Source organism: Primulina huaijiensis, chromosome 3 (genome assembly GCF_012295235.1).
Source record: "Primulina huaijiensis isolate GDHJ02 chromosome 3, ASM1229523v2, whole genome shotgun sequence".
NCBI lineage: Eukaryota > Viridiplantae > Streptophyta > Magnoliopsida > Lamiales > Gesneriaceae > Primulina > Primulina huaijiensis.
Window position 1 is genome coordinate 25285507 of NC_133308.1, and position 19581 is coordinate 25305087.

The window sequence follows — 19581 nt, forward strand, 5'->3', positions numbered from 1 at the left end:
TACATTGTAATAATCGATTTCAATATGATTTAGGACAATATTTCAAAAAGGGAAAATGTTTTTTTTTCCCTTTTTTCCAGTAACTTGTTTTTTTAAGCTCACTGGCGTTTCAAATTTTGGTTTTGATGCAATTATTTTTAAATTTCGATTAATTTGATTAATCTACTATCAGAATGTTCGATTTTCGTCGAAAAACGCTAATTAGGTGGTTACATACATAAAACTTGTAAAAAAATTTGATTTGTTTTATTTTTTTATATTAAGTTGTTTTCAAGTAAATTAATTTCCCACCAAAATCAAAAACATATATATAAACATAGAAACATATCAACTTTTTTTTTAAAAAAAATTATTATTTTAAGTTATTGAATGCTAAAAAAAGAACAATCAATTCTAATCCAACTCGGAAATCCATATTGAATTTTGCTTCGTCGAAATTAAACGATATGGTAAGACTAAGTGATATACAACAAGTAGCGTTTGATTGTGTATTTGTATTGATGACTTCGCAAGCATCACAATTTTAATTTATTGGTGCCTACATGTCGATCATCATGTTTTGTATTTAAAGAAATATGAGAATGTACACATTAATGTATTTTTCATGTCAATCAATATGAGAACGTTTTTAGAAGGAATTTTCGTTCTAAGCCTTTAATTTGTTGCCACCTTATAACTAATCCAAAATTAATTCTTCACTAAGCATTTTAATTGTCAAGTCATTCTCCCTTGAAATTTAGTATATTGCCTATTCCTTCTAAATAACCCCTGCGGAAGTAATGTATTATTGCCAATTTTATTACACAAATAATAATTTACATCATGAAAAATTATTTTTGACAACTTACTCAACAAGAGAGTTAATGTGTTTCTATTTTTAACCCGAACTATTTTTAACTTTCTAATAGACATACGAACATTTGTTTATTGAAATGATTTGTTTTGGAGGTAAGAAATGTAGCAAAAAATAAAATAAATCTATAACCATATATATTTAAGCATGAGCGTGATAAATATGTTGGCTTTTTAGTTAATTTTCAATATTACCTCCATCTAAAATATAAATATCACATTTACTTTTTCATTTATCCCAAATACATAGTCCATTTTTCATATTTAATATTGTTTTTTTTACCAATCTATCACCATCATTAAATACATTAACTACTTTTAACAATTTTTTATCTCATTAAAACATTCATTAAATATGGGGAAAATTTAAAATTTCCCTCTAAAATTTATTTTTCCAAAAACTTTCTTAATCTTTACAAAAAATACAAAAACTAAATATACAAGAAAAATGTATTAATAGCTTTTAAAATGATTAAGTTTTTAGAATATTATTGTCACGCCTGAGACTGGAGTTAGTCGACACTAAAACAATAATACAATTGAAAACAACAAAGTCTTGTAACATAGTATAAATCAAAAACATGTTTATTACTCCAACTTGTTATAACGTAAATTCTTAAAAAAATAAAAAAAAATGCTGAAGCATTTACAACGGGTAATAAAATAAAACTTAGAACGAATATAAACTAAATTAACTTTTTCTTTCGTCCATCACCCGCTCCAAATTTGGTAATGTTGTTCTTCCTTTATCTAGTCTTAGGACTTATCTGGAGAGGGAGAGTAAGGGGTGGGTGATATGGTCGTCACTCATCAAGTGAGGGTCGTTCGAGCACAAACATAACAAATACATATGATTTTCAAAAAATAGCATATCATGCATAACATAATTTATATAACATATCATCAGCATAAACATATGCATATCTTGGTCTAAGCTCTGAGGTTCCTCTACTTTCCATTGTTTACTGATATCAGTCCTTAATTTTTATTCTTGTAAGGGTACGGGGCCATATAACACTTACAAGACCACCGTGTAAGCATCATAAACTTATCATATTTGAGATTCTCACTCATATCCAGTTAAATCCTCACAATGCCAAACAAAGAATAATCGTATCACGAGAAGAATAATAATAATAATAATAATGCTCGACCAAATTTTTTGAAAAACGAAACAAGGCAAAACCGAAACTATAATTTTAAAACAAGCTCACTTACCTTAGATCTTGAAGAAAACGTGAAGAACAACCGTTTCTTAGCTTGTCATATTTCGAAATCCTCATTGGACTTAGACTGCGGTAGAGTTTCGATAATCAGCAGGACTTAGAGAGAAAAAATTCGAAAATTTGAGAGCTCCTTGAGAGCAAATTTTCAGCTCTCAAATTTTCGAAAATATGGCTAAAATTTGGGTGTGAATTTTAGAATGACATATGGTGGTATTTATAGATGATGAGGTGAAAGTTTTACCATAGTTTGATTGATATTTCTTCCATAATTTTGAGATAATTTTTCCATATATAATACAATGCAAAATTTTGAGAAAACTTGGTCGCCAAGTTATCACAATTTAGAAATTATGTATTGTACTGGGTTGTTAAATGTAGACTGATTTCTTGTATGGATTCATAATGACTTATACTGCATTGAAATTTGTTATATTCTTAGTTGGGAAAAAATTGTCTTACGTGTAATATTTTCTTTCAATTTTATTTATATATCAAACTTAATGTTCGAAATTAATACATGTCTTGTACTGATTTCGAATTTCATGTATTTATTGGATTGAAAATTTTGAATATCATGTATTATTTAATATTTTTGAATTTCTTATCGTTTAAAATAATACCAAGATTTCAAAAATATAATCTTATACATGTATATGATTAAATAAATAATTACATCTAGAAAAAAATCTTTGTTCTTATAGTTACGAAATAAAATTTTAGAAGTTTCGCGATAAAAATTCAACCATTTACATAACTGGTAAGAAACACGTGCGTCGCACGTGAAAAAAGAACTACGAGAAGTTAATTTATATTGCAAAACTACAATAAACTGTTACAGTTATCCGTTGAACAAAGAAAAACTAATATATGAATTTGATATTTATTTTGTTTTCAATTATGAATTTGATATTTATTTTGTTTTCCATGTATGTATTTAAAGTTTTTATTGTTTAATTTTGTGTTTCCCCTTCATATTTGGTTTATTTAGTAATGAATATTGATAATTTTGCATCATCTGGTATCTCAATCAGGGACGGAGCCACCCCAAAGGCTGGGGTGGGCTCCAGTCCAGGCTGTATTTTTGGGCCTAATTAGTAATATGGATTGAGTTTTCTTTTTTTTAAAATTTTAGCCTTGTCTTTTTAATTTATTAAAAATTTTAGCCCATTTCATGATGGTTTTTTTTATAGTCGTCCCCCCAAAATGGAAACAAGAGGATGAGAGCTGCTAGTCTGCTACTGGTTGGAAATTTCACGCGAAGCCTGTTGTTCACCCCCACTACAACCTTCGTTGGCTCAGAGGTCAGGTTTGTTCCCATCTCAATACCAACCAATTTACTATCAACAGTAAACATATTACTCTTCCAGAAATGGATGGTCTCGTCATTGTTGCCTTTCTTGATTTTAGATCAACATTTTCAAAAGACGCTTCTGCGTTTTGATTAATGGGATTTTAGCGCAATGACAAGATTTAATTTTCCGTCGTGTTGTTAATGATGATTGATTACTGCAGTATTGTATGTGCCAAGATTGGTCCAGGTGCTATGCCCTCTTAGATTAACCATGACTTGTCTCATGTTGATCTTTCACTTTAATGCATTTTTGTTACCGCTAGGAATAATTGTTCCTTAGCGAGTAGTTTATGCTAGTTTATCCATTTTTTCTTAAATCTCAAGAATTTTCTTGTTGGCTTTTGTTTAAAATTTGCAATTTGGTAATTATTCTGGTGTTGAATGTTTCAATTTCTTCCCTTTTATGTATATTTTTAGTAATTGGATAAATTAATTTATTTACCAGGGTGGCTTGACAGTGTAAGTGGCTTGTTCGGTTTGGTGGTGATGGTGTAGATTTCAATGGAAGCTCAAAGAGGCAAGAAGAAAAATATGTTTTCATATTTTAATGCTAAAGCTAGTATATCGACTAAAGATGAGCATTCAGCTCAGGATCAAAATATTTTCTGGTTACGTACATGAATGATATTTGCTGAATGCAGCAAACATTTGCGGAAGCACAATTAAATGAGGTAACAACAGCAATAAAAAAATCTAATGTTTGCCATGAGTATTTTTTCTTAAAAGTTGTCAGCGCTGGTTGATTTAGTCTTTTTTCCTTTTTATAATTTTTCCTCGGCCCTTATTTTCTGCTATTAGCCCTTTATGTTTTACATGGGTTGGCTTATAGATGGACTATTATGTGGTAATTTCTTGATATTGCATGAATTATCTTCCCAAAATTTTTATCTTTTCCAGAACGAGATTAAACATAGGATTAAACAAATTACCAGTAGGAAAATTATTATGATATGCCTCTTTTCTTCCCTTTTTGCCTTTTGGCTAAAGCTTTTAACTCACCAGCTCAGTTCTTGAATTTATTTCACATGGTTTAATTTACTGAAACTCAGTTTTCTTGCCTCCTACCTGATGACAGTAGCTATCTTCTCCTGAACAACTAGCATCAGCTCGTGATGCAAGAGCTTTAACCATTTCTGTCAAAGAACTTGATTCAAAGTTCGGGCCTTTAAAAGTTAAATTAAATGCAAATCACTCTGAAGAGTTGACAGATTCAACTGACGAGATGGAGATCCCCAGCTCACATATCCAAAATGATGGGTTAGAGGAGTTCACGAAAAAAGAAGAAAAGCAGATCATGTCACCCCTCCAAAGGTAGTGACCATGATGAACCCTGCCATGAGAACGAGACATCAGTGGACTCACCCGCTAAAGTAAGTGCACAAATTGAGTCAAAACTTAGGCAAGAAAACTTGAATGAGTCGCCCTGTCAAAGAAAAGAGGATGTACACTCAACAACCGAAGTTGAAGAGCAGATGAGGAAATCATCCATAGTTGCAGTGGTTGATCCAGATACAGAGGAACATGCTACATTACAAATCAAGAAAGAAGAGCTCTCAGAATCAATTCATGAGAGGGAAAAGCATAACGAGTCAGCTAACTAGAACGTAGAGTTTGATTAAATGACATTAATTATCCAGAAGAATTTTTTGGTTTCTCTGATAGAAAAGTATGAGAAAAGGGTCTTTTGTTTTGTTTTTTTTTAATCGCTCGGTTCGACCTTCTATTTAAATTCCTGAATGATTTGCATCAGGAAAACGGCCGCAGCTCGAACATGCATGTCTCCTTATTTGGCTTGTGGACTTGGGCTTAACGCTTGCAGGTTCAGTTTTCAGTTTTTCGTTGTCACCTATTTAATGAGAGAAATTCATTGGTACATTCAAACTACCTTATTATATCATGTCTAATTTCCATGTTCCTTGTTATGATGTTATTGTATTGCATCGTTCATTGGTTACTCCTTAAACGAGAATAATGAAAATCGTATATAAATGATTCATGATATATGAGACGAAGCAAAATTATAAAGGAACTTGATCATGCTAGAAACTTCGAAAAAAATAATCCAGTTTACATGCCATGAAACAATGTCAAGCAGCATAACATCGAACTCCTTGTATCGATAGTATAGTATGGATTTGAATCTGACAAGTTAGCGGGTTTCCTGTTCTGAAGTTCCAAAATGTTGGTTCTTACCTAGTTCATTCACATGTTACATCAAGTGTGGCTTATGAATCTTTAACAAAACCAACATGCCCGGAGATTAAATTGGTGTTTAGTTTTACTTTTCATAGTTGATAAATATTTTGAGAAAACCATATTGTAGATTGCCAAAGTATATTTAAATTTATTTTCAAACGACACGGTTTTTAGATCAAGTAAAAACCAATGGACTCCTTAGTTTCAATTTCATCGAAAGAACCCACTTATTTAGAAATTCAATCAGGTTAATCAATAACTCAGTTTTTTTTATTTTTTTGTAAAAAAATCAGTTAAATCGTTTGTTCGGATAGGTTTCCTTTTATATATACACACATACATAATTTAAAATGAATCCACTCATTTTTTTAAGATAAAATTCGATTTTCTTAAAAAAAAAATTAATTAAAAAACTCTTGAAAAAAGAGAATTGGAAGGAAGATAATAGACATTATATAACAGAGTTTGAACTTCAAAAACTAAACTTGGAGTTGTATCAATGATTACGCAAAAACTCCGATGAGACCGTTTCTCGAATTAATTTTGGAGTCAGATCTTCAACCTGACCCAAATCATGAAAAATATTATTTTTCATACCAAAAGTATTATTTTCACGGTAGATATAGATCGAGTCGATTTGTTTCACGAATATAGACTCATTTGACTATCTCATGACCTACTCTAGGAAAGTTTAGTTAAGGATGATCCAACACATAAAATCGAGAATGCAAAAATATTTTTCTGTTTTCTCAAACTCCAGAGAAATATTTCCATTCGTTCTCAAAACATTTTCTTTCAACTATTTCAAAATAACAGACATACAACCTACATGTTACAAACCAGCCAAGCAACATTGTATTTTAAGCAATAAGTTCTTAAAATCTACATTACACTTAAAATGCATTCACGTGCAACGCGGGTATTTCTTATCAGTATAATTAAATGTATCACAACTCTAAGTGGATGATGGATAAGAAAAGTTAACCTGTAACCCACCCACCTACATGTTGACATTAAGCATTGAGACTATATCCCATAGATAGGAGCTTGCAAGAGTCATCCAAAACATTATTTATCAGAGTAAGGTGCTCAGCCTAGACAAATACACCAACCTTTTTACATGTGTTTGGCCAAAATTGCCTCCACAACACCCTGAGCTATGGGGTGATAACAAGCACGTGCTTCTGAGAACACCCTCTTCGCAAATATCTTCTCTTCTTCTTTTCCAGGACCTTGGACGAGTGCGGCATACAGTAGCCGCAGATACTTCATCCTTCCAACTTCTTTAAGTGTTTTCTCGGCCTCGCCGTAGTAATTACTGCACCTAGACAAAATGGCAAGCCGGAGAAATGCTACCTTCACCTCGTAATCTTTCGATTCAGAGAGCCTGTAGCGTGCATCCAAAGCCAACACCTGTATTACAAGCAATGTCAGTTACATCAGTTTTACAATAATACATCTAATTATTTGGATCAAGTTCAAGAGCCTCGGGTCTACCTAAGTATTGGCTCCTAGTAACAAGCTAAACATTTTAAGGAGTTAGGCTATAGTACCTGTGAAGCTTCTACGGATTTCGGCAAATTTTCGAGGTAAAGCTCCCATTCTTGTCCAACCCAATCAGTAACTTCATCTTCATTTGGCATCCTACCTAACTTAAACTCATTAGCCAGAAACACAATCTTTTTGTAGATGTCGGAAGCAGGCTCCATTGCATCTGGAGGTATGCCAGTGCCCTCAGTCCATACTTTTAAATCAATATGATTTTCTATACCAGGAATGTTCACTTTGAGGAAATCAAGAAATGTATCGGTGTCGATAGATTGGAACTTGAAGGTTGCGATATACTTTTTCAAGAACTCGTCAAAAGCAGGCCTTCCGATCTATACGTATTAGACAAAAAGTACATCGGTTTAAGCCCTTTTTGAAGTTATATCCATATAGATTAATATAATCTCAAAAGGACAGGACCACAAGTAAATAAGCATACTTGTCTCTCAATGCGCCACAGAAACTGGAATCCTTTCTCATAGGGAACTCGAGAATATACATTATCAGGGTCCACTCCTTCCTGATTAGTTTTCAGTTTTGTGAATTCCATGTTGTCCTTAAACCTGTCCATTTCCTCAACAAGCCCTCTCCATCCAATCCCAATATTCAGAACAGCCCTCTCCTTTCCTTGCACAGCCTCAACTATTCGCCGATCTGCATATGTTGTGAAACCCTACAATCTCCAAACATAACAAAGGATGAGAGAACAGAAAAATTAACCTAATCTTCATTCAATCAGAATAGCTCAAAAGAGAGTTTGTACAACTTTACCAATTTTCTCTCATGGAAAAGCTGTGTCGGAAAGTTATATAGAAACCACTTGCATGAATATTATGTGATTATCTTTTCAAGTAACTATCTCAAAACAATAAAAACAAATAAATCCAGGGTATGAGATGCAGGTGAAACTGCGACTTTGAAACTAATAACATATAACAAGTTAACTTGTCTCATACTCATAAAAGACTTCCAGAAAGAAGGAAATTCTCCATAAAAGTGGAGAAAAACCAAACCACTTACCATAAGCGGCCCACAAGATGATCAGAATAAAAGATGACTAATTAACAAACTTCACGGGTGGTTAATTTACTGCCATTTAGAAAATTAGCCAAACGTCAAAGCTAACAAAATCTTTATACAATGCAACATGGCATTACTAAATCTTTTCACAAAAATGCAATAGCGACATATGTCTTCTAAATAACTGCATACATGATTCACGAACAGGCATGAACCAACACAATAGACTAATAAAACCAACATTGATGTAATTTAAACAAGTTTTCCACCTCATTCAACCAAAAGTGATCATTAGACTTGTTGGTAATCAAATTCCCAGTCCAGCTATGAGCAAGCTCATGAGCCACAACTCGGGCGCCCGTTGCATCACCTTTAATCACGGTGGGAGTCAAGAACACCATCCTTGGATTCTCCATACCTGCATAGGGAAAACTAGGAGGCAAAACCAACAAATCAAACCTCTCCCATTCATAAGGCCCAAACAATCCCTCTCCTACCTTAATCATCTCCTCTGTGCCAGCAAATTCCCTCGCTGCCGAATCCAAAACACCCGGGACAGATTCAGAATACACCCTAGTCCTCGGTCCCATCTCCCGAAAACCCAACTCTCCAACTGCAAATGCAAACAGGTAAGGGGGCACTGACTGCTCCATCACAAACTCTTCGACGATCCTCCCATCCCCACACCATATTGAATCATCACACACACCCAGACACTCCCCCGCAATCGGGTTCCTCCTGTCGACATGCTTCGCAGCCATCACAGCCGACAAATAATGGGGGATGTTCAGTTTCGCGGAATATCTGATCCGGGCAGCCGGCGTATCTTGGCAGGGGAAAATGGATCTGGCGTGAATGGACTGGCATTGGGTGTAGACAAAAGGAAAGGCCTTGTTAAACGTCTGTGGAGGGGAAAGCCACTGAAGAGCCGTGGAGGAAGGAGACGTTTTCGAGATGACCAAGAATTGGGAGTGGTTCGCAAGCGTCACAATCAACGATTGCCCCAAAACGGTGTCGGGCGAGGCAGGGTGGACGGAGAACGCGAGTGCGGCGAGGGTTTGAGGATCAAGAACGGCGGAGATGGAGAGGGAACGTGTGTCTAGAGCGAAGGGGCCCGAGTGAGTGGCGGAAAGGGAGAAGAGAGCGGAGGAGACGATTGTGGAAGAAGGGAAGTCGAAGTAGAAGGAGAGTGAGATGCGGGTCGTCAGTGGGTGAGAGGAGTCTGTGTAAGAGTGTGGATCTATGGGTGCCATCTTTCTTGGTGGTTGAACTGCTTGCATTAGGTGATCTTTTGACGGAACAGATAAAAGGGCTCTATCCAGCCGACAGACACGAGTTCGGGACAAGGAGATGGTTTCATGGAGCTAGACGGTTTATCTTCTTTTTTTCATCTAATTAACGTTTGTCTCAATTTCTGAACAAATTATAAACAATCAGCTTATAAGAAGGTGTGAGAGATTTAATCGAAACCAATGTGTTTTAGTTATTTTGATAAATTTAATTCCGAGTTTTTTTCAATCTTTACAACGCGATGTATCAACGTTGAGCTCAAATAGTTCAATTATTAAAATATTGAACAACGATTAATTAAACCGAGTTTGATTTTCAAACCAAATGGAAGACACTCAAAATAATCTTTCGTGAAAATAGATTAAACATTTTGTAAAGCATTTAAAAGATATGGAAGTTGAATGAATAAAAACATTTTGGTTGAAGCATTTTGTCAAACAATTGGTATGACATATTTGGATATTTAAAGAACACATAAAATACTTCAACAATATATCTTAAAAACAGTATCAATAATTAAATATAATAAATAAATAGACACAAATTTTTTTATGGATGTTCGGATATTAACACACTCTTGATTGTAGGTCTCAACCTCACAATCTGCATAATGTTTCTTATGTCAAGACAACAAACACAATCTTTATTGTCTTTGTGTGAAGACTCGGTCAACTAAACTTTGAAGTTCAACTCTCGTGTATATGTGTGAGGATTTAATCATTTACATTGTATTTATCTCTCAAATGTATTCTCACATATTGGGCTTGCTCTCGTTCTAGTTTATTTCTTCATGTAGGCTGCACATGCTTTGAATCCCAATCCAAAGCTTGTATTGATCTTTATGATGTTATATTTATAAACTCTAAGAATGATATATACATTAGATACAAAATAATATCACCGTTTGAAAAGTTTTTGTACTATTTCTGATATTGAAACGGTCATTTTTGCTTTGCTGGATATTTTTCCCAGGCTTAACTGATTTTGATGTTTTTGTTTAGTTTTGCTTGTTTGCTCAACTAAATCAAATTGATGAGGTCTGCTGAAATCAATCTTGCTGATTTCAGTCTACACAGAACTCATAGTTTCGTCGTCATTTATCAACATCTTAAACTCTGATTCTGACTTTGACCTATGAATAGGATTTGTAGATCATCTTCTTAGCTTCATAACGTATATTAAATCGTTTCATTTGGATAACCGAGCTTATCAGGCTAACGACAATACCGCAATTGCTCATGCATAACTGATTGTTGTTTCGTGCAATCAATTTGGTTTTTCAACCATCAATTTACCTAGATAACATCCGATTTAGTCCAACTGACATGAAATACAACTTGTTCCAAATTGAATTTTCTGTTAAGTTGTTTTGACTGTTTGCCATTTTCATTTTTGAGCTGTGAGATATAATCAAACAAGTTAAACTCGCCAGATTTTCAGTTTGGCTAAATTTGAATTTTAGCTTTCATCTTGAGTTAGTAATTACACACTTGAGTAAATATGTTGGAAACACAATAACAAGTTTTGTTATCATCAAAATCAAGATTGCTTGTATTTCTCAACCCAACATATGTTACGCCGATGACTTATAGTTTATCTGACATCAATGTCATAAGTTTGATATGAGATCTCAGGTCAGAGATTCGTCACATCACATCACATCACAAAAACTTCTATGAAACCGTCTCACATGGCGCTTTTGTGAGACAGATCTCATACTTGACAATAAAAAATATTATTTTTATATCAAAAATTTGATTTTCATTCCAAATATAGATCTGTGAGACTTACTCTTGCTACGTTATGAGCATTTATATACTAAATCTTTAGATACATAATAATAAAACGCAAACTAAATTTTCCATGTGAAATTTTGGAATTTCTAAAGCATATTTAATATGAAATTTGAAATTTCTAAGATATAAGTTTAAATTTATTTGATATTTTCAAATTGTTCTTACAATATTTGATTATTTTCTCTAGAAACTTGTACGAGTATCCAGAAGTGAATTTGGGAACACGTTTTAAACCTTTTCACTTGTATTTGCCTGCAAGGTTTATAATACATAAACACATACTATATATTTTGGATCTACAATCTCTCTCAATAAAATACCATTCAAGTCACAATACAAAAACTATACTCATTATGTTACAAAGCAAATGGAGGTCTATGGAACAAATATTAGTTTTTTCAACAAAAAAAATAAATAAAATTATGCATATTTTTCATTCAAGAGCTGATTTGCAAAAATCGATGTATTAATATCTTGAAAATTAAGGATCTAGGTTGAGTCGAGCCAATTCAACACGAGCTAAATTGAGTACGGACTCAAGTTTTGCAGTACATCATGTCACATAGGTATAAATTAAATATTTAAGTAGATTTATAATTATACACAATATTCTTATAACAATTTGAGCTAGTCAATCGTGTTCGATCGTGTTGTCTTGTGCTCAATGCATGACAAGTATGTTTAAGTATATATTCGGAAGCTCGTGGCTGTACCGACACACTCCATCAAAAGAAAAACTATTTATCAATGAGCCGGTATAGGTGACATTTGATCGGCGTGGGGAATACTTCGCATTTGGAAGGGTATTGATTTGGAGTGGATATTATTGCATATTTGCTTTTGGTCAAAGAATAAAAATAGAACGAGGAATTTTAATAGCCAATTGTTTTCTTTCGAATATCCAATGATATTGGAATTAAATGTGTGTATAAAACGAGCAGAAAGCATTACTAAACATGATGATATTTACTTCTTACGCTAAGGTTGAAATAAGCTTATTAATTTAAAAACTTTATATATATAATTTTGAGAATTTGGGTGCCTCTCATGCGCACTTATCGTGGAATGTCATATTAATCATCATCTCACGTATTTTTTCGGGTATCGAGAAACGTATTGCATTAAATACTTCCATGAAGTTCATGTGAATATATTTTGTGATGTCCAACAAGAGACGTCCAAAATATATATACTATTAAATAAAATTAAACTTTATAAAGTAACTATCTGGCACGAAATTCATGTGAACATATTTTGTGATGTACAACAAGAGATGCCTTATAAAGTAACTATATAGTAAGTTGGTGGAGTCTTTGTTTTTTTTAAAAAAATTTCATAAATATCTCGACAACTTCCGCCACTCTCATATGCACTTAGATTCAAAAAAATTGGTCACTCATCTCTTCCACCATTTTCCTTCTTTTCTTCCTCCAAAAAAATCGTATTTTTTTTATTAAAAAGATCGTTCATTTTTTTAAAAAAAATGACATTCATATCTTATTATAATAAATATTTTAACATAAATAAAATTCTATTATTTATATAATACGTTACACACACGATTCATGTGTCTCTGAGAGAGAGTGTGTGTGTATATATATCCCAATTTCTATAATTTATTTTTGACAAATTATACACACACATGTGTTATATATAGGGGTGTGTGTAGAATTTTTTCAACGAAGAATGGGTTTTTTTATAATTAATTTAATTTTTAAAATATATTTCAAAAATAATTTTTTTAAAAAAATATTCAAAATTACTGCAATCCATGTTTATGAAGCACGGACCATGATACACGTGGATCATGGTCCGCGCTTCGTAAGCACGGACCATGCTCCACGTTGGAGCGTAAGTGCGGACGATCCAACGTGGAGGCGTCCGTACTTTCGAAGCGCGGACGCTCCATCGTCCGTACTTCTTAGGCACAGACGCTCCACGTGTCCCATATCCTCCCCTCACACCCCTTATCCCTCCGCGAATCATTGTGTCTTCTCTTTTCATTCTCTCCTATTTCCTCCTTCTTTTACCCTTCCATTTTCATTTTTCCATTTATCAATATATCGCAATTTCTTCCATCGTCACCGAACAATTTTTGAGAGATTATCTTCCGTAGAACGAAGTTTAGAAGATCGACAATTTATTTCAGAATGACAGATGATCGAGGTCCAGAAGATCCCAGTGTCCTCTATTTACAAGCGACACATATGTCATCAACAGTTTCTTCATTAATCGTTGATGATATTGTCAAATTGAAGAGGTCAGACAATTTGATTTGGAAGTTATACACTGATAATTATATACACAATCGTGTACTTGCATATTTAAATCATATGGGTTTCTATGAAGTTTTAGAATGTAGTTCACAAGTTTTTGATAATCATTTGACTACTGCTCTTGTTGAACGTTGGCGACACGAGACACACACGTTTCATTTTACATGTGGTGAAGCAACAGTCACGTTACAAGATGTTTCAATAATTTGGGGTCTAACAATTGATGGTGAAGCAGTCACTGGAATAGATGTGTCACATAAAGTTGAGGAATGTCAACACATCTGTTTGGATTTGTTGGGATTTGTGCCATCATCAAAACATTTGAAAGGTGGTCATTTGTCTATGACTGCGCTACACGATCATTGCATGTCTAACCTTGTTAATGATGATACTTCAGAAGTAGATGTTGTGAAATATACCTCTTGTATAGCGTTAATGATTATTGGAAGAATAATGCTCCCTGACTATCAATGAGGGTCTGCTAGACTAATATTTTTGCAACTGCTACGGGATATTGATAACGTGGAGTCTTATAGTTGGGGTAATGCAGTTTTAGCATTTCTGTACCGTGAGTTGTGTAACGCGTCACGTATAGAGAAGACTACAATGGCTGGACCTTTATATATCATGCAGGTATAATTAATGTAATGTGATTATTTAACACAATGTTTTTTTTAATTTTGTTGATCTATTATTATTATTATAAGCAGATATGGGCATGGAGCAGGATTAAATGTGTTAACCCCGACCGAGATGGGTTAACATTAGTTGTACCTCCCATTGATCCATATGCTATTATTCCAGTTTCTCCATATGGTGCACGGTAATATTTAAAAATTATTGTGGTAATATCAAATATATCTCTTATAATTTTTTGATATATAATTGTTTTTGTTAAATTGTAGGTGGAAAATTGGATTTAATTACACACATTCGCCAACACATGCTGTAAAAATTATAAGGGATTCTCTAGATCGTATTATTATAATGAGGTATTATAGAATTTTAATATTCAATAGTGATTAAATGAAGATTATTTTTGTTTTGATTAAATGAATTTTTAATTTGAACATTTCTATTTGTTACAATTTAATTGGATCGTTTACCAGAAGAATGACATAAATGTAAAGACGATTATTGTTTCATACGACAACAAAATATGACGATGTGTTTGTCCACTTATTTGCTTTGATATCGTGGAGATGTATCGTCCTAATCGGGTGATGCGACAATTCCGAAGACGACAATCAATTCCAGTGTCTGCTGTCGACAATGATGATATACATAATATCACGAGAATAAGTCATTGAAACACCAATTGGATAGATGATCATAAAAATTCAATTGAGTTGTGGAATAGTAAGTTGAGGTATGTTGCTAAAGGGGTACGACACTGGCGATCGATGCAAGTTGACGAAAACTACTTCCAATGGTATAATCGAATAACTGACAAGTCTTCACCAAGTCCTCTTTATTGTATTAAATAAATATTTGATTAGATGTACCACATTATATATATTTGCATTGTTTGATAGTAAATACAATATTTTATTTTGAAATGCTTAATTACATAACTATTTAAAAATACATTGTAATAATCGATTTCAATATAATTTCAAGATCAAGACAGTATTTCAAACAAAAAAATTGTGTTTTCTCTTTTTCAGTAACTTATTTTTTTAGTCCACTGGCTTTTCAAATTTTGGTTTTGATGCAATTATTTCTAAATTTCGATTAATCTGGTTAATCTACAATCGGAATGTTAGATTGAAAGCCGGATTTCTCCATCGCTTTTTTTATTTATGATATAACCGTTTCAGATTTAGTTTAATATTATATCTTTCCTTTTAAAAGAAATTAGATATTAAATTCAGTGACTTTATTCCTCTCCCTCCAAATTTATTTTAAAACCCTATTTTGTGTGGAATTGCTGACTCACTCTTCCACCCTCCATTTCTCCTTTCTTTCCAACGAATCTCTCTCCGCCGCCGCTCCTCCTCCTCCGGACCTGCTCACCCACCAAGAAAGATGGCCCCCATAGATCCACACTCTTACACAGACTCAACTCACCCACTGACGACCCACATCTCACTCTCCTTCTACTTCGACTTCCCTTCTTCCACCATCGTCTCCTCCGCTCTCTTTGCCCTTTCCGCCACTCACTCCGGCCCCTTCGCTCTAGACACACGTTCCCTCTCCATCTCCGCCGTTCTTGATCCCCAAACCCTCGCAGCACTCCCGTTCTCCGTCCACCCTGCATCGCCCGACACCGTTTTGGGGCAATCGTTGATTGTGACGCTTGGAAACCACTCCCAATTCTTGGTCATCTCGAAAACGTCTCCTTCCTCCACGGCTCTTCAGTGGCTTTCCCCTCCACAGACGTTTAACAAGGCCTTTCCTTTTGTCTACACCCAATGCCAGTCCATTCACGCCAGATCCATTTTCCCCTGCCAAGATACGCCGGCTGCCCGGATCAGATATTCCGCGAAACTGAACATCCCCCATTATTTGTCGGCTGTGATGGCTGCGAAGCATGTCGACAGGAGGAACCCGATTGCGGGGGAGTGTCTGGGAGTGTGTGATGATTCAATATGGTGTGGGGATGGGAGGATCGTCGAAGAGTTTGTGATGGAGCAGTCAGTGCCCCCTTACCTGTTTGCATTTGCAGTTGGAGAGTTGGGTTTTCGGGAGATGGGACCGAGGACTAGGGTGTATTCTGAATCTGTCCCGGGTGTTTTGGATTCGGCAGCGAGGGAATTTGCTGGCACAGAGGAGATGATTAAGGTAGGAGAGGGATTGTTTGGGCCTTATGAATGGGAGAGGTTTGATTTGTTGGTTTTGCCTCCTAGTTTTCCCTATGGAGGTATGGAGAATCCAAGGATGGTGTTTTTGACTCCCACCGTGATTAAAGGTGATGCTACGGGCGCCCAAGTTGTGGCTCATGAGCTTGCTCATAGCTGGACTGGGAATTTGATTACCAACAAGTCTAATGATCACTTTTGGTTGAATGAGGTGGAAAACTTGTTTAAATTACATCAATGTTGGTTTTATTAGTCTATTGTGTTGGTTCATGCCTGTTCGTGAATCATGTATGCAGTTATTTAGAAGACATATGTCGCTATTGCATTTTTGTGAAAAGATTTAGTAATGCCATGTTGCATTGTATAAAGATTTTGTTAGCTTTGACGTTTGGCTAATTTTCTAAATGGCAGTAAATTAACCACCTGTCAAGTTTGTTAATTAGTCATCTTTTATTCTGATCATCTTATGGGCCGATTATGGTAAGTGGTTTGGTTTTTCTCCACTTTTATGGAAAATTTCCTTCTTTCTGGAAGTCTTTTATGAGTATGAGACAAGTTAACTTGTTATATGTTATTAATTTCAAAGTCTTTGTTTCCTATCAAAAAAAATTTCAAAGTCTGCTTTCACCTGCATCTCATACCCTGGATTTATTTGTCTGTATGGTTTTGAGATAGTTCCTTGAAAAGATAGTCACGTAATATTCATGCAATTGGTTTCTGTATAACTTTCCGACACAGCTTTTCCATGAGAGAAAATTGGTAAAGTTGTACAAACTCTCTTTTGAGCTATTCTGATTGAATGAAGATTAGGTTCATTTTGCTTGTTCTCTCATCCTTTGTTATGTTTGGAGATTGTAGGGTTTCACAACATATGCAGATCGGCGAATAGTTGAGGCTGTGCAAGGAAAGGAGAGGGCTGTTCTGAATATTGGGATTGGATGGAGAGGGCTTGTTGAGGAAATGGACAGGTTTAAGGACAACATGGAATTCACAAAACTGAAAACTAATCAGGAAGGAGTGGACCCTGATAATGTATATTCTCGAGTTCCCTATGAGAAAGGATTCCAGTTTCTGTGGCGCATTGAGAGACAAGTACGCTTATTTACTTGTGGTCCTGTCTTTTTGATATTATATTAATCTATATGGATATAACTTCAAAAAGGACTTAAACCGATGTTCTTTTTGTCTAATATGTATAGATTGGAAGGCCTGCTTTTGATGAGTTCTTGAAAAAGTATATCGCAACCTTCAAGTTCCAATCTATCGACACCGATATGTTTCTTGATTTCCTCAAAGTGAACATTCCTGGTATAGAAGATCATATTGATTTAAAAGTATGGACTGAGGGCACTGGCATACCTCCAGATGCAATGGAGCCTGCTTCCGACATCTACAAAAAGATTGTGTTTCTGGCTAATGAGTTTAAGTTAGGTAGGATACCAAATGAAGATGAAGTTGCTGATTGGGGTGGACAAGAATGGGAGCTTTACCTCGAAAATTTACCGAAATCCGTAGAAGCTTCACAGGTACTATAGCCTAACTCCTTAAAATGTTTAGCTTGTTACTAGGAGCCAATAGTTAGGTAGACACGATGCTCTTGAACTTGATCCAAATAATCAGATGTATTATTGTAAAACTGATGTAACTTTATGATGTTGCTTGTAATACAGGTGTCGGCTTTGGATGCACGGTACAGGCTCTCTGAATCGAAAGATTACGAGGTCAAGGTAGCATTTCTCCAGCTTGCCATTTTGTCTAGGTGCAGTAATTACTACGGCGAGGCCGAGAAAACACTTAAAGAAGTTGGAAGGATGAAGTATCTGCGGCCACTGTATACCGCACTCGTCCAAGGTCCTGGAAAAGAAGAAGAGAAGATATTTGCGAAGAGGGTGTTCTCAGAAGCATGTGCTTGTTATCACCCCATAGCTCAGGGTGTTGTGGAGGCAATTTTGGCCAAACACATGTAAAAAGGTTGGTGTATTTGTCTAGGCTGAGCACCTTACTCTGACCACTAATGTTTTGGATGACTCTTGCAAGCTCTTATCTTTGGGATATAGTCTCAATGCTTAATGTCAACATGTAGGTGGGTGGGTTACAGGTTAACTATTCTGATCCATCATCCACTTAGAGTTGTGATACATTTAAGTATACTGATAAGAAATACCCGCGTTGCACGTGAATGCATTTTAAGCGTGATGTAGATTTTAAGAACTTATTGCTTAAAATACAATGTTGGTTGGCTGCTTTGTAACATGTAGGTTGTATGTCTGTTATTTTAAAATGGTTGAAAGAAAATGTTATGAGAACGAATGGAAATATTTCTATGGTGTTTGAGAAAACAGAAAAATATTTTTGCATTCTCGATTATATGTGTTGGATCATCCTTAACTAAACTTTCCTACATATAATAAGAGTAGGTCTTGAGATAGTCAAATGAGTCTATATTCGTAAATCAGATCGACTCGATCTTTATCTACCGTGAAAATAATATTTTTGATATGAAAAATAATAATTTTCATGATTTGGGTCAGGTTGAAGATTCGTCACCAAAATTAATATGAGAAACGGTCTCATCGGAGTTTTTGCGTAATAATCGATACAACTCCAAGTTTAGTTTTTGAAGTTCAATCTCTGTTATATAATGTCTATTTTCTTCCTATTCTCTTTTTCTAGAGTTTTTTAATTAATTTTTTTTAAGAAATTCGAATTTTATCTTAAAAAAATGAGTGGATTCATTTTAAATTATGTATGTGTGTGTATATATAAAAGGAAACCTATCCGAACAAACGATTTAACTGATTTTTTTACAAAAAAATAAAAAAACTGAGTTATTGATTAACCTGATTGAATTTCTAAATAAGTGGGTTCTTTCGATGAAATTGAAACTAAGGAGTCCATTGGTTTTTACTTGATCTAAAAACCGTATCGTTTGAAAATAAATTTAAATATACTTTGGCAATCTACAATATGGTTTTCTCAAAATATTTATCAACTATGAAAAATAAAACTAAACACCAATTTAATCTCCGGGCATGTTGGTTTTGTTAAAGATTCATAAGCCACACTTGATGCAACATATGAATGAACTAGGTAAGAACCAACATTTTGGAACTTCAGAACAGGAAACCCTCTAACTTGTCAGATTCAAATCCATACTATACTATCGATACAAGGAGTTCGATGTTATGCTGCTTGACATTGTTTCATGGCATGTAAACTGGATTA

General features: G+C 34.6%; 2 protein-coding genes and 1 long non-coding RNA gene across 3 annotated transcripts; 2 read left to right on the top strand and 1 right to left on the bottom strand.

Moving 5' to 3' along the window:
- The first annotated feature begins 4049 nt into the window (after positions 1–4049).
- Positions 4050–5359, top strand: LOC140972300 (uncharacterized). The gene is made up of 2 exons (XR_012174490.1): positions 4050–4100; positions 4508–5359. It is a non-coding gene; the product is annotated as an uncharacterized lncRNA (long non-coding RNA).
- Positions 5360–6390: 1031 nt separating this feature from the next.
- On the bottom strand, positions 6391–9513 carry LOC140974033 (leucine aminopeptidase-like). Its single transcript, XM_073437240.1, has 4 exons — positions 8463–9513; positions 7613–7846; positions 7179–7505; positions 6391–7038 (listed from the first exon to the last, which is right to left on the bottom strand). Exons 1-4 carry the CDS (start codon positions 9471–9473, stop codon positions 6742–6744), a joined length of 1869 nt encoding a protein of 622 aa, XP_073293341.1. The 5' UTR covers positions 9474–9513; the 3' UTR covers positions 6391–6741.
- A 5976-nt stretch (positions 9514–15489) lies between these two features.
- Positions 15490–18672, top strand: LOC140974035 (leucine aminopeptidase-like). The gene is made up of 4 exons (XM_073437241.1): positions 15490–16567; positions 17215–17448; positions 17556–17882; positions 18027–18672. The coding sequence occupies exons 1-4, from the start codon at positions 15584–15586 to the stop codon at positions 18321–18323; spliced, it is 1842 nt and encodes a 613-aa protein (XP_073293342.1). The 5' UTR covers positions 15490–15583; the 3' UTR covers positions 18324–18672.
- The last annotated feature ends 909 nt before the right edge of the window (positions 18673–19581 follow it).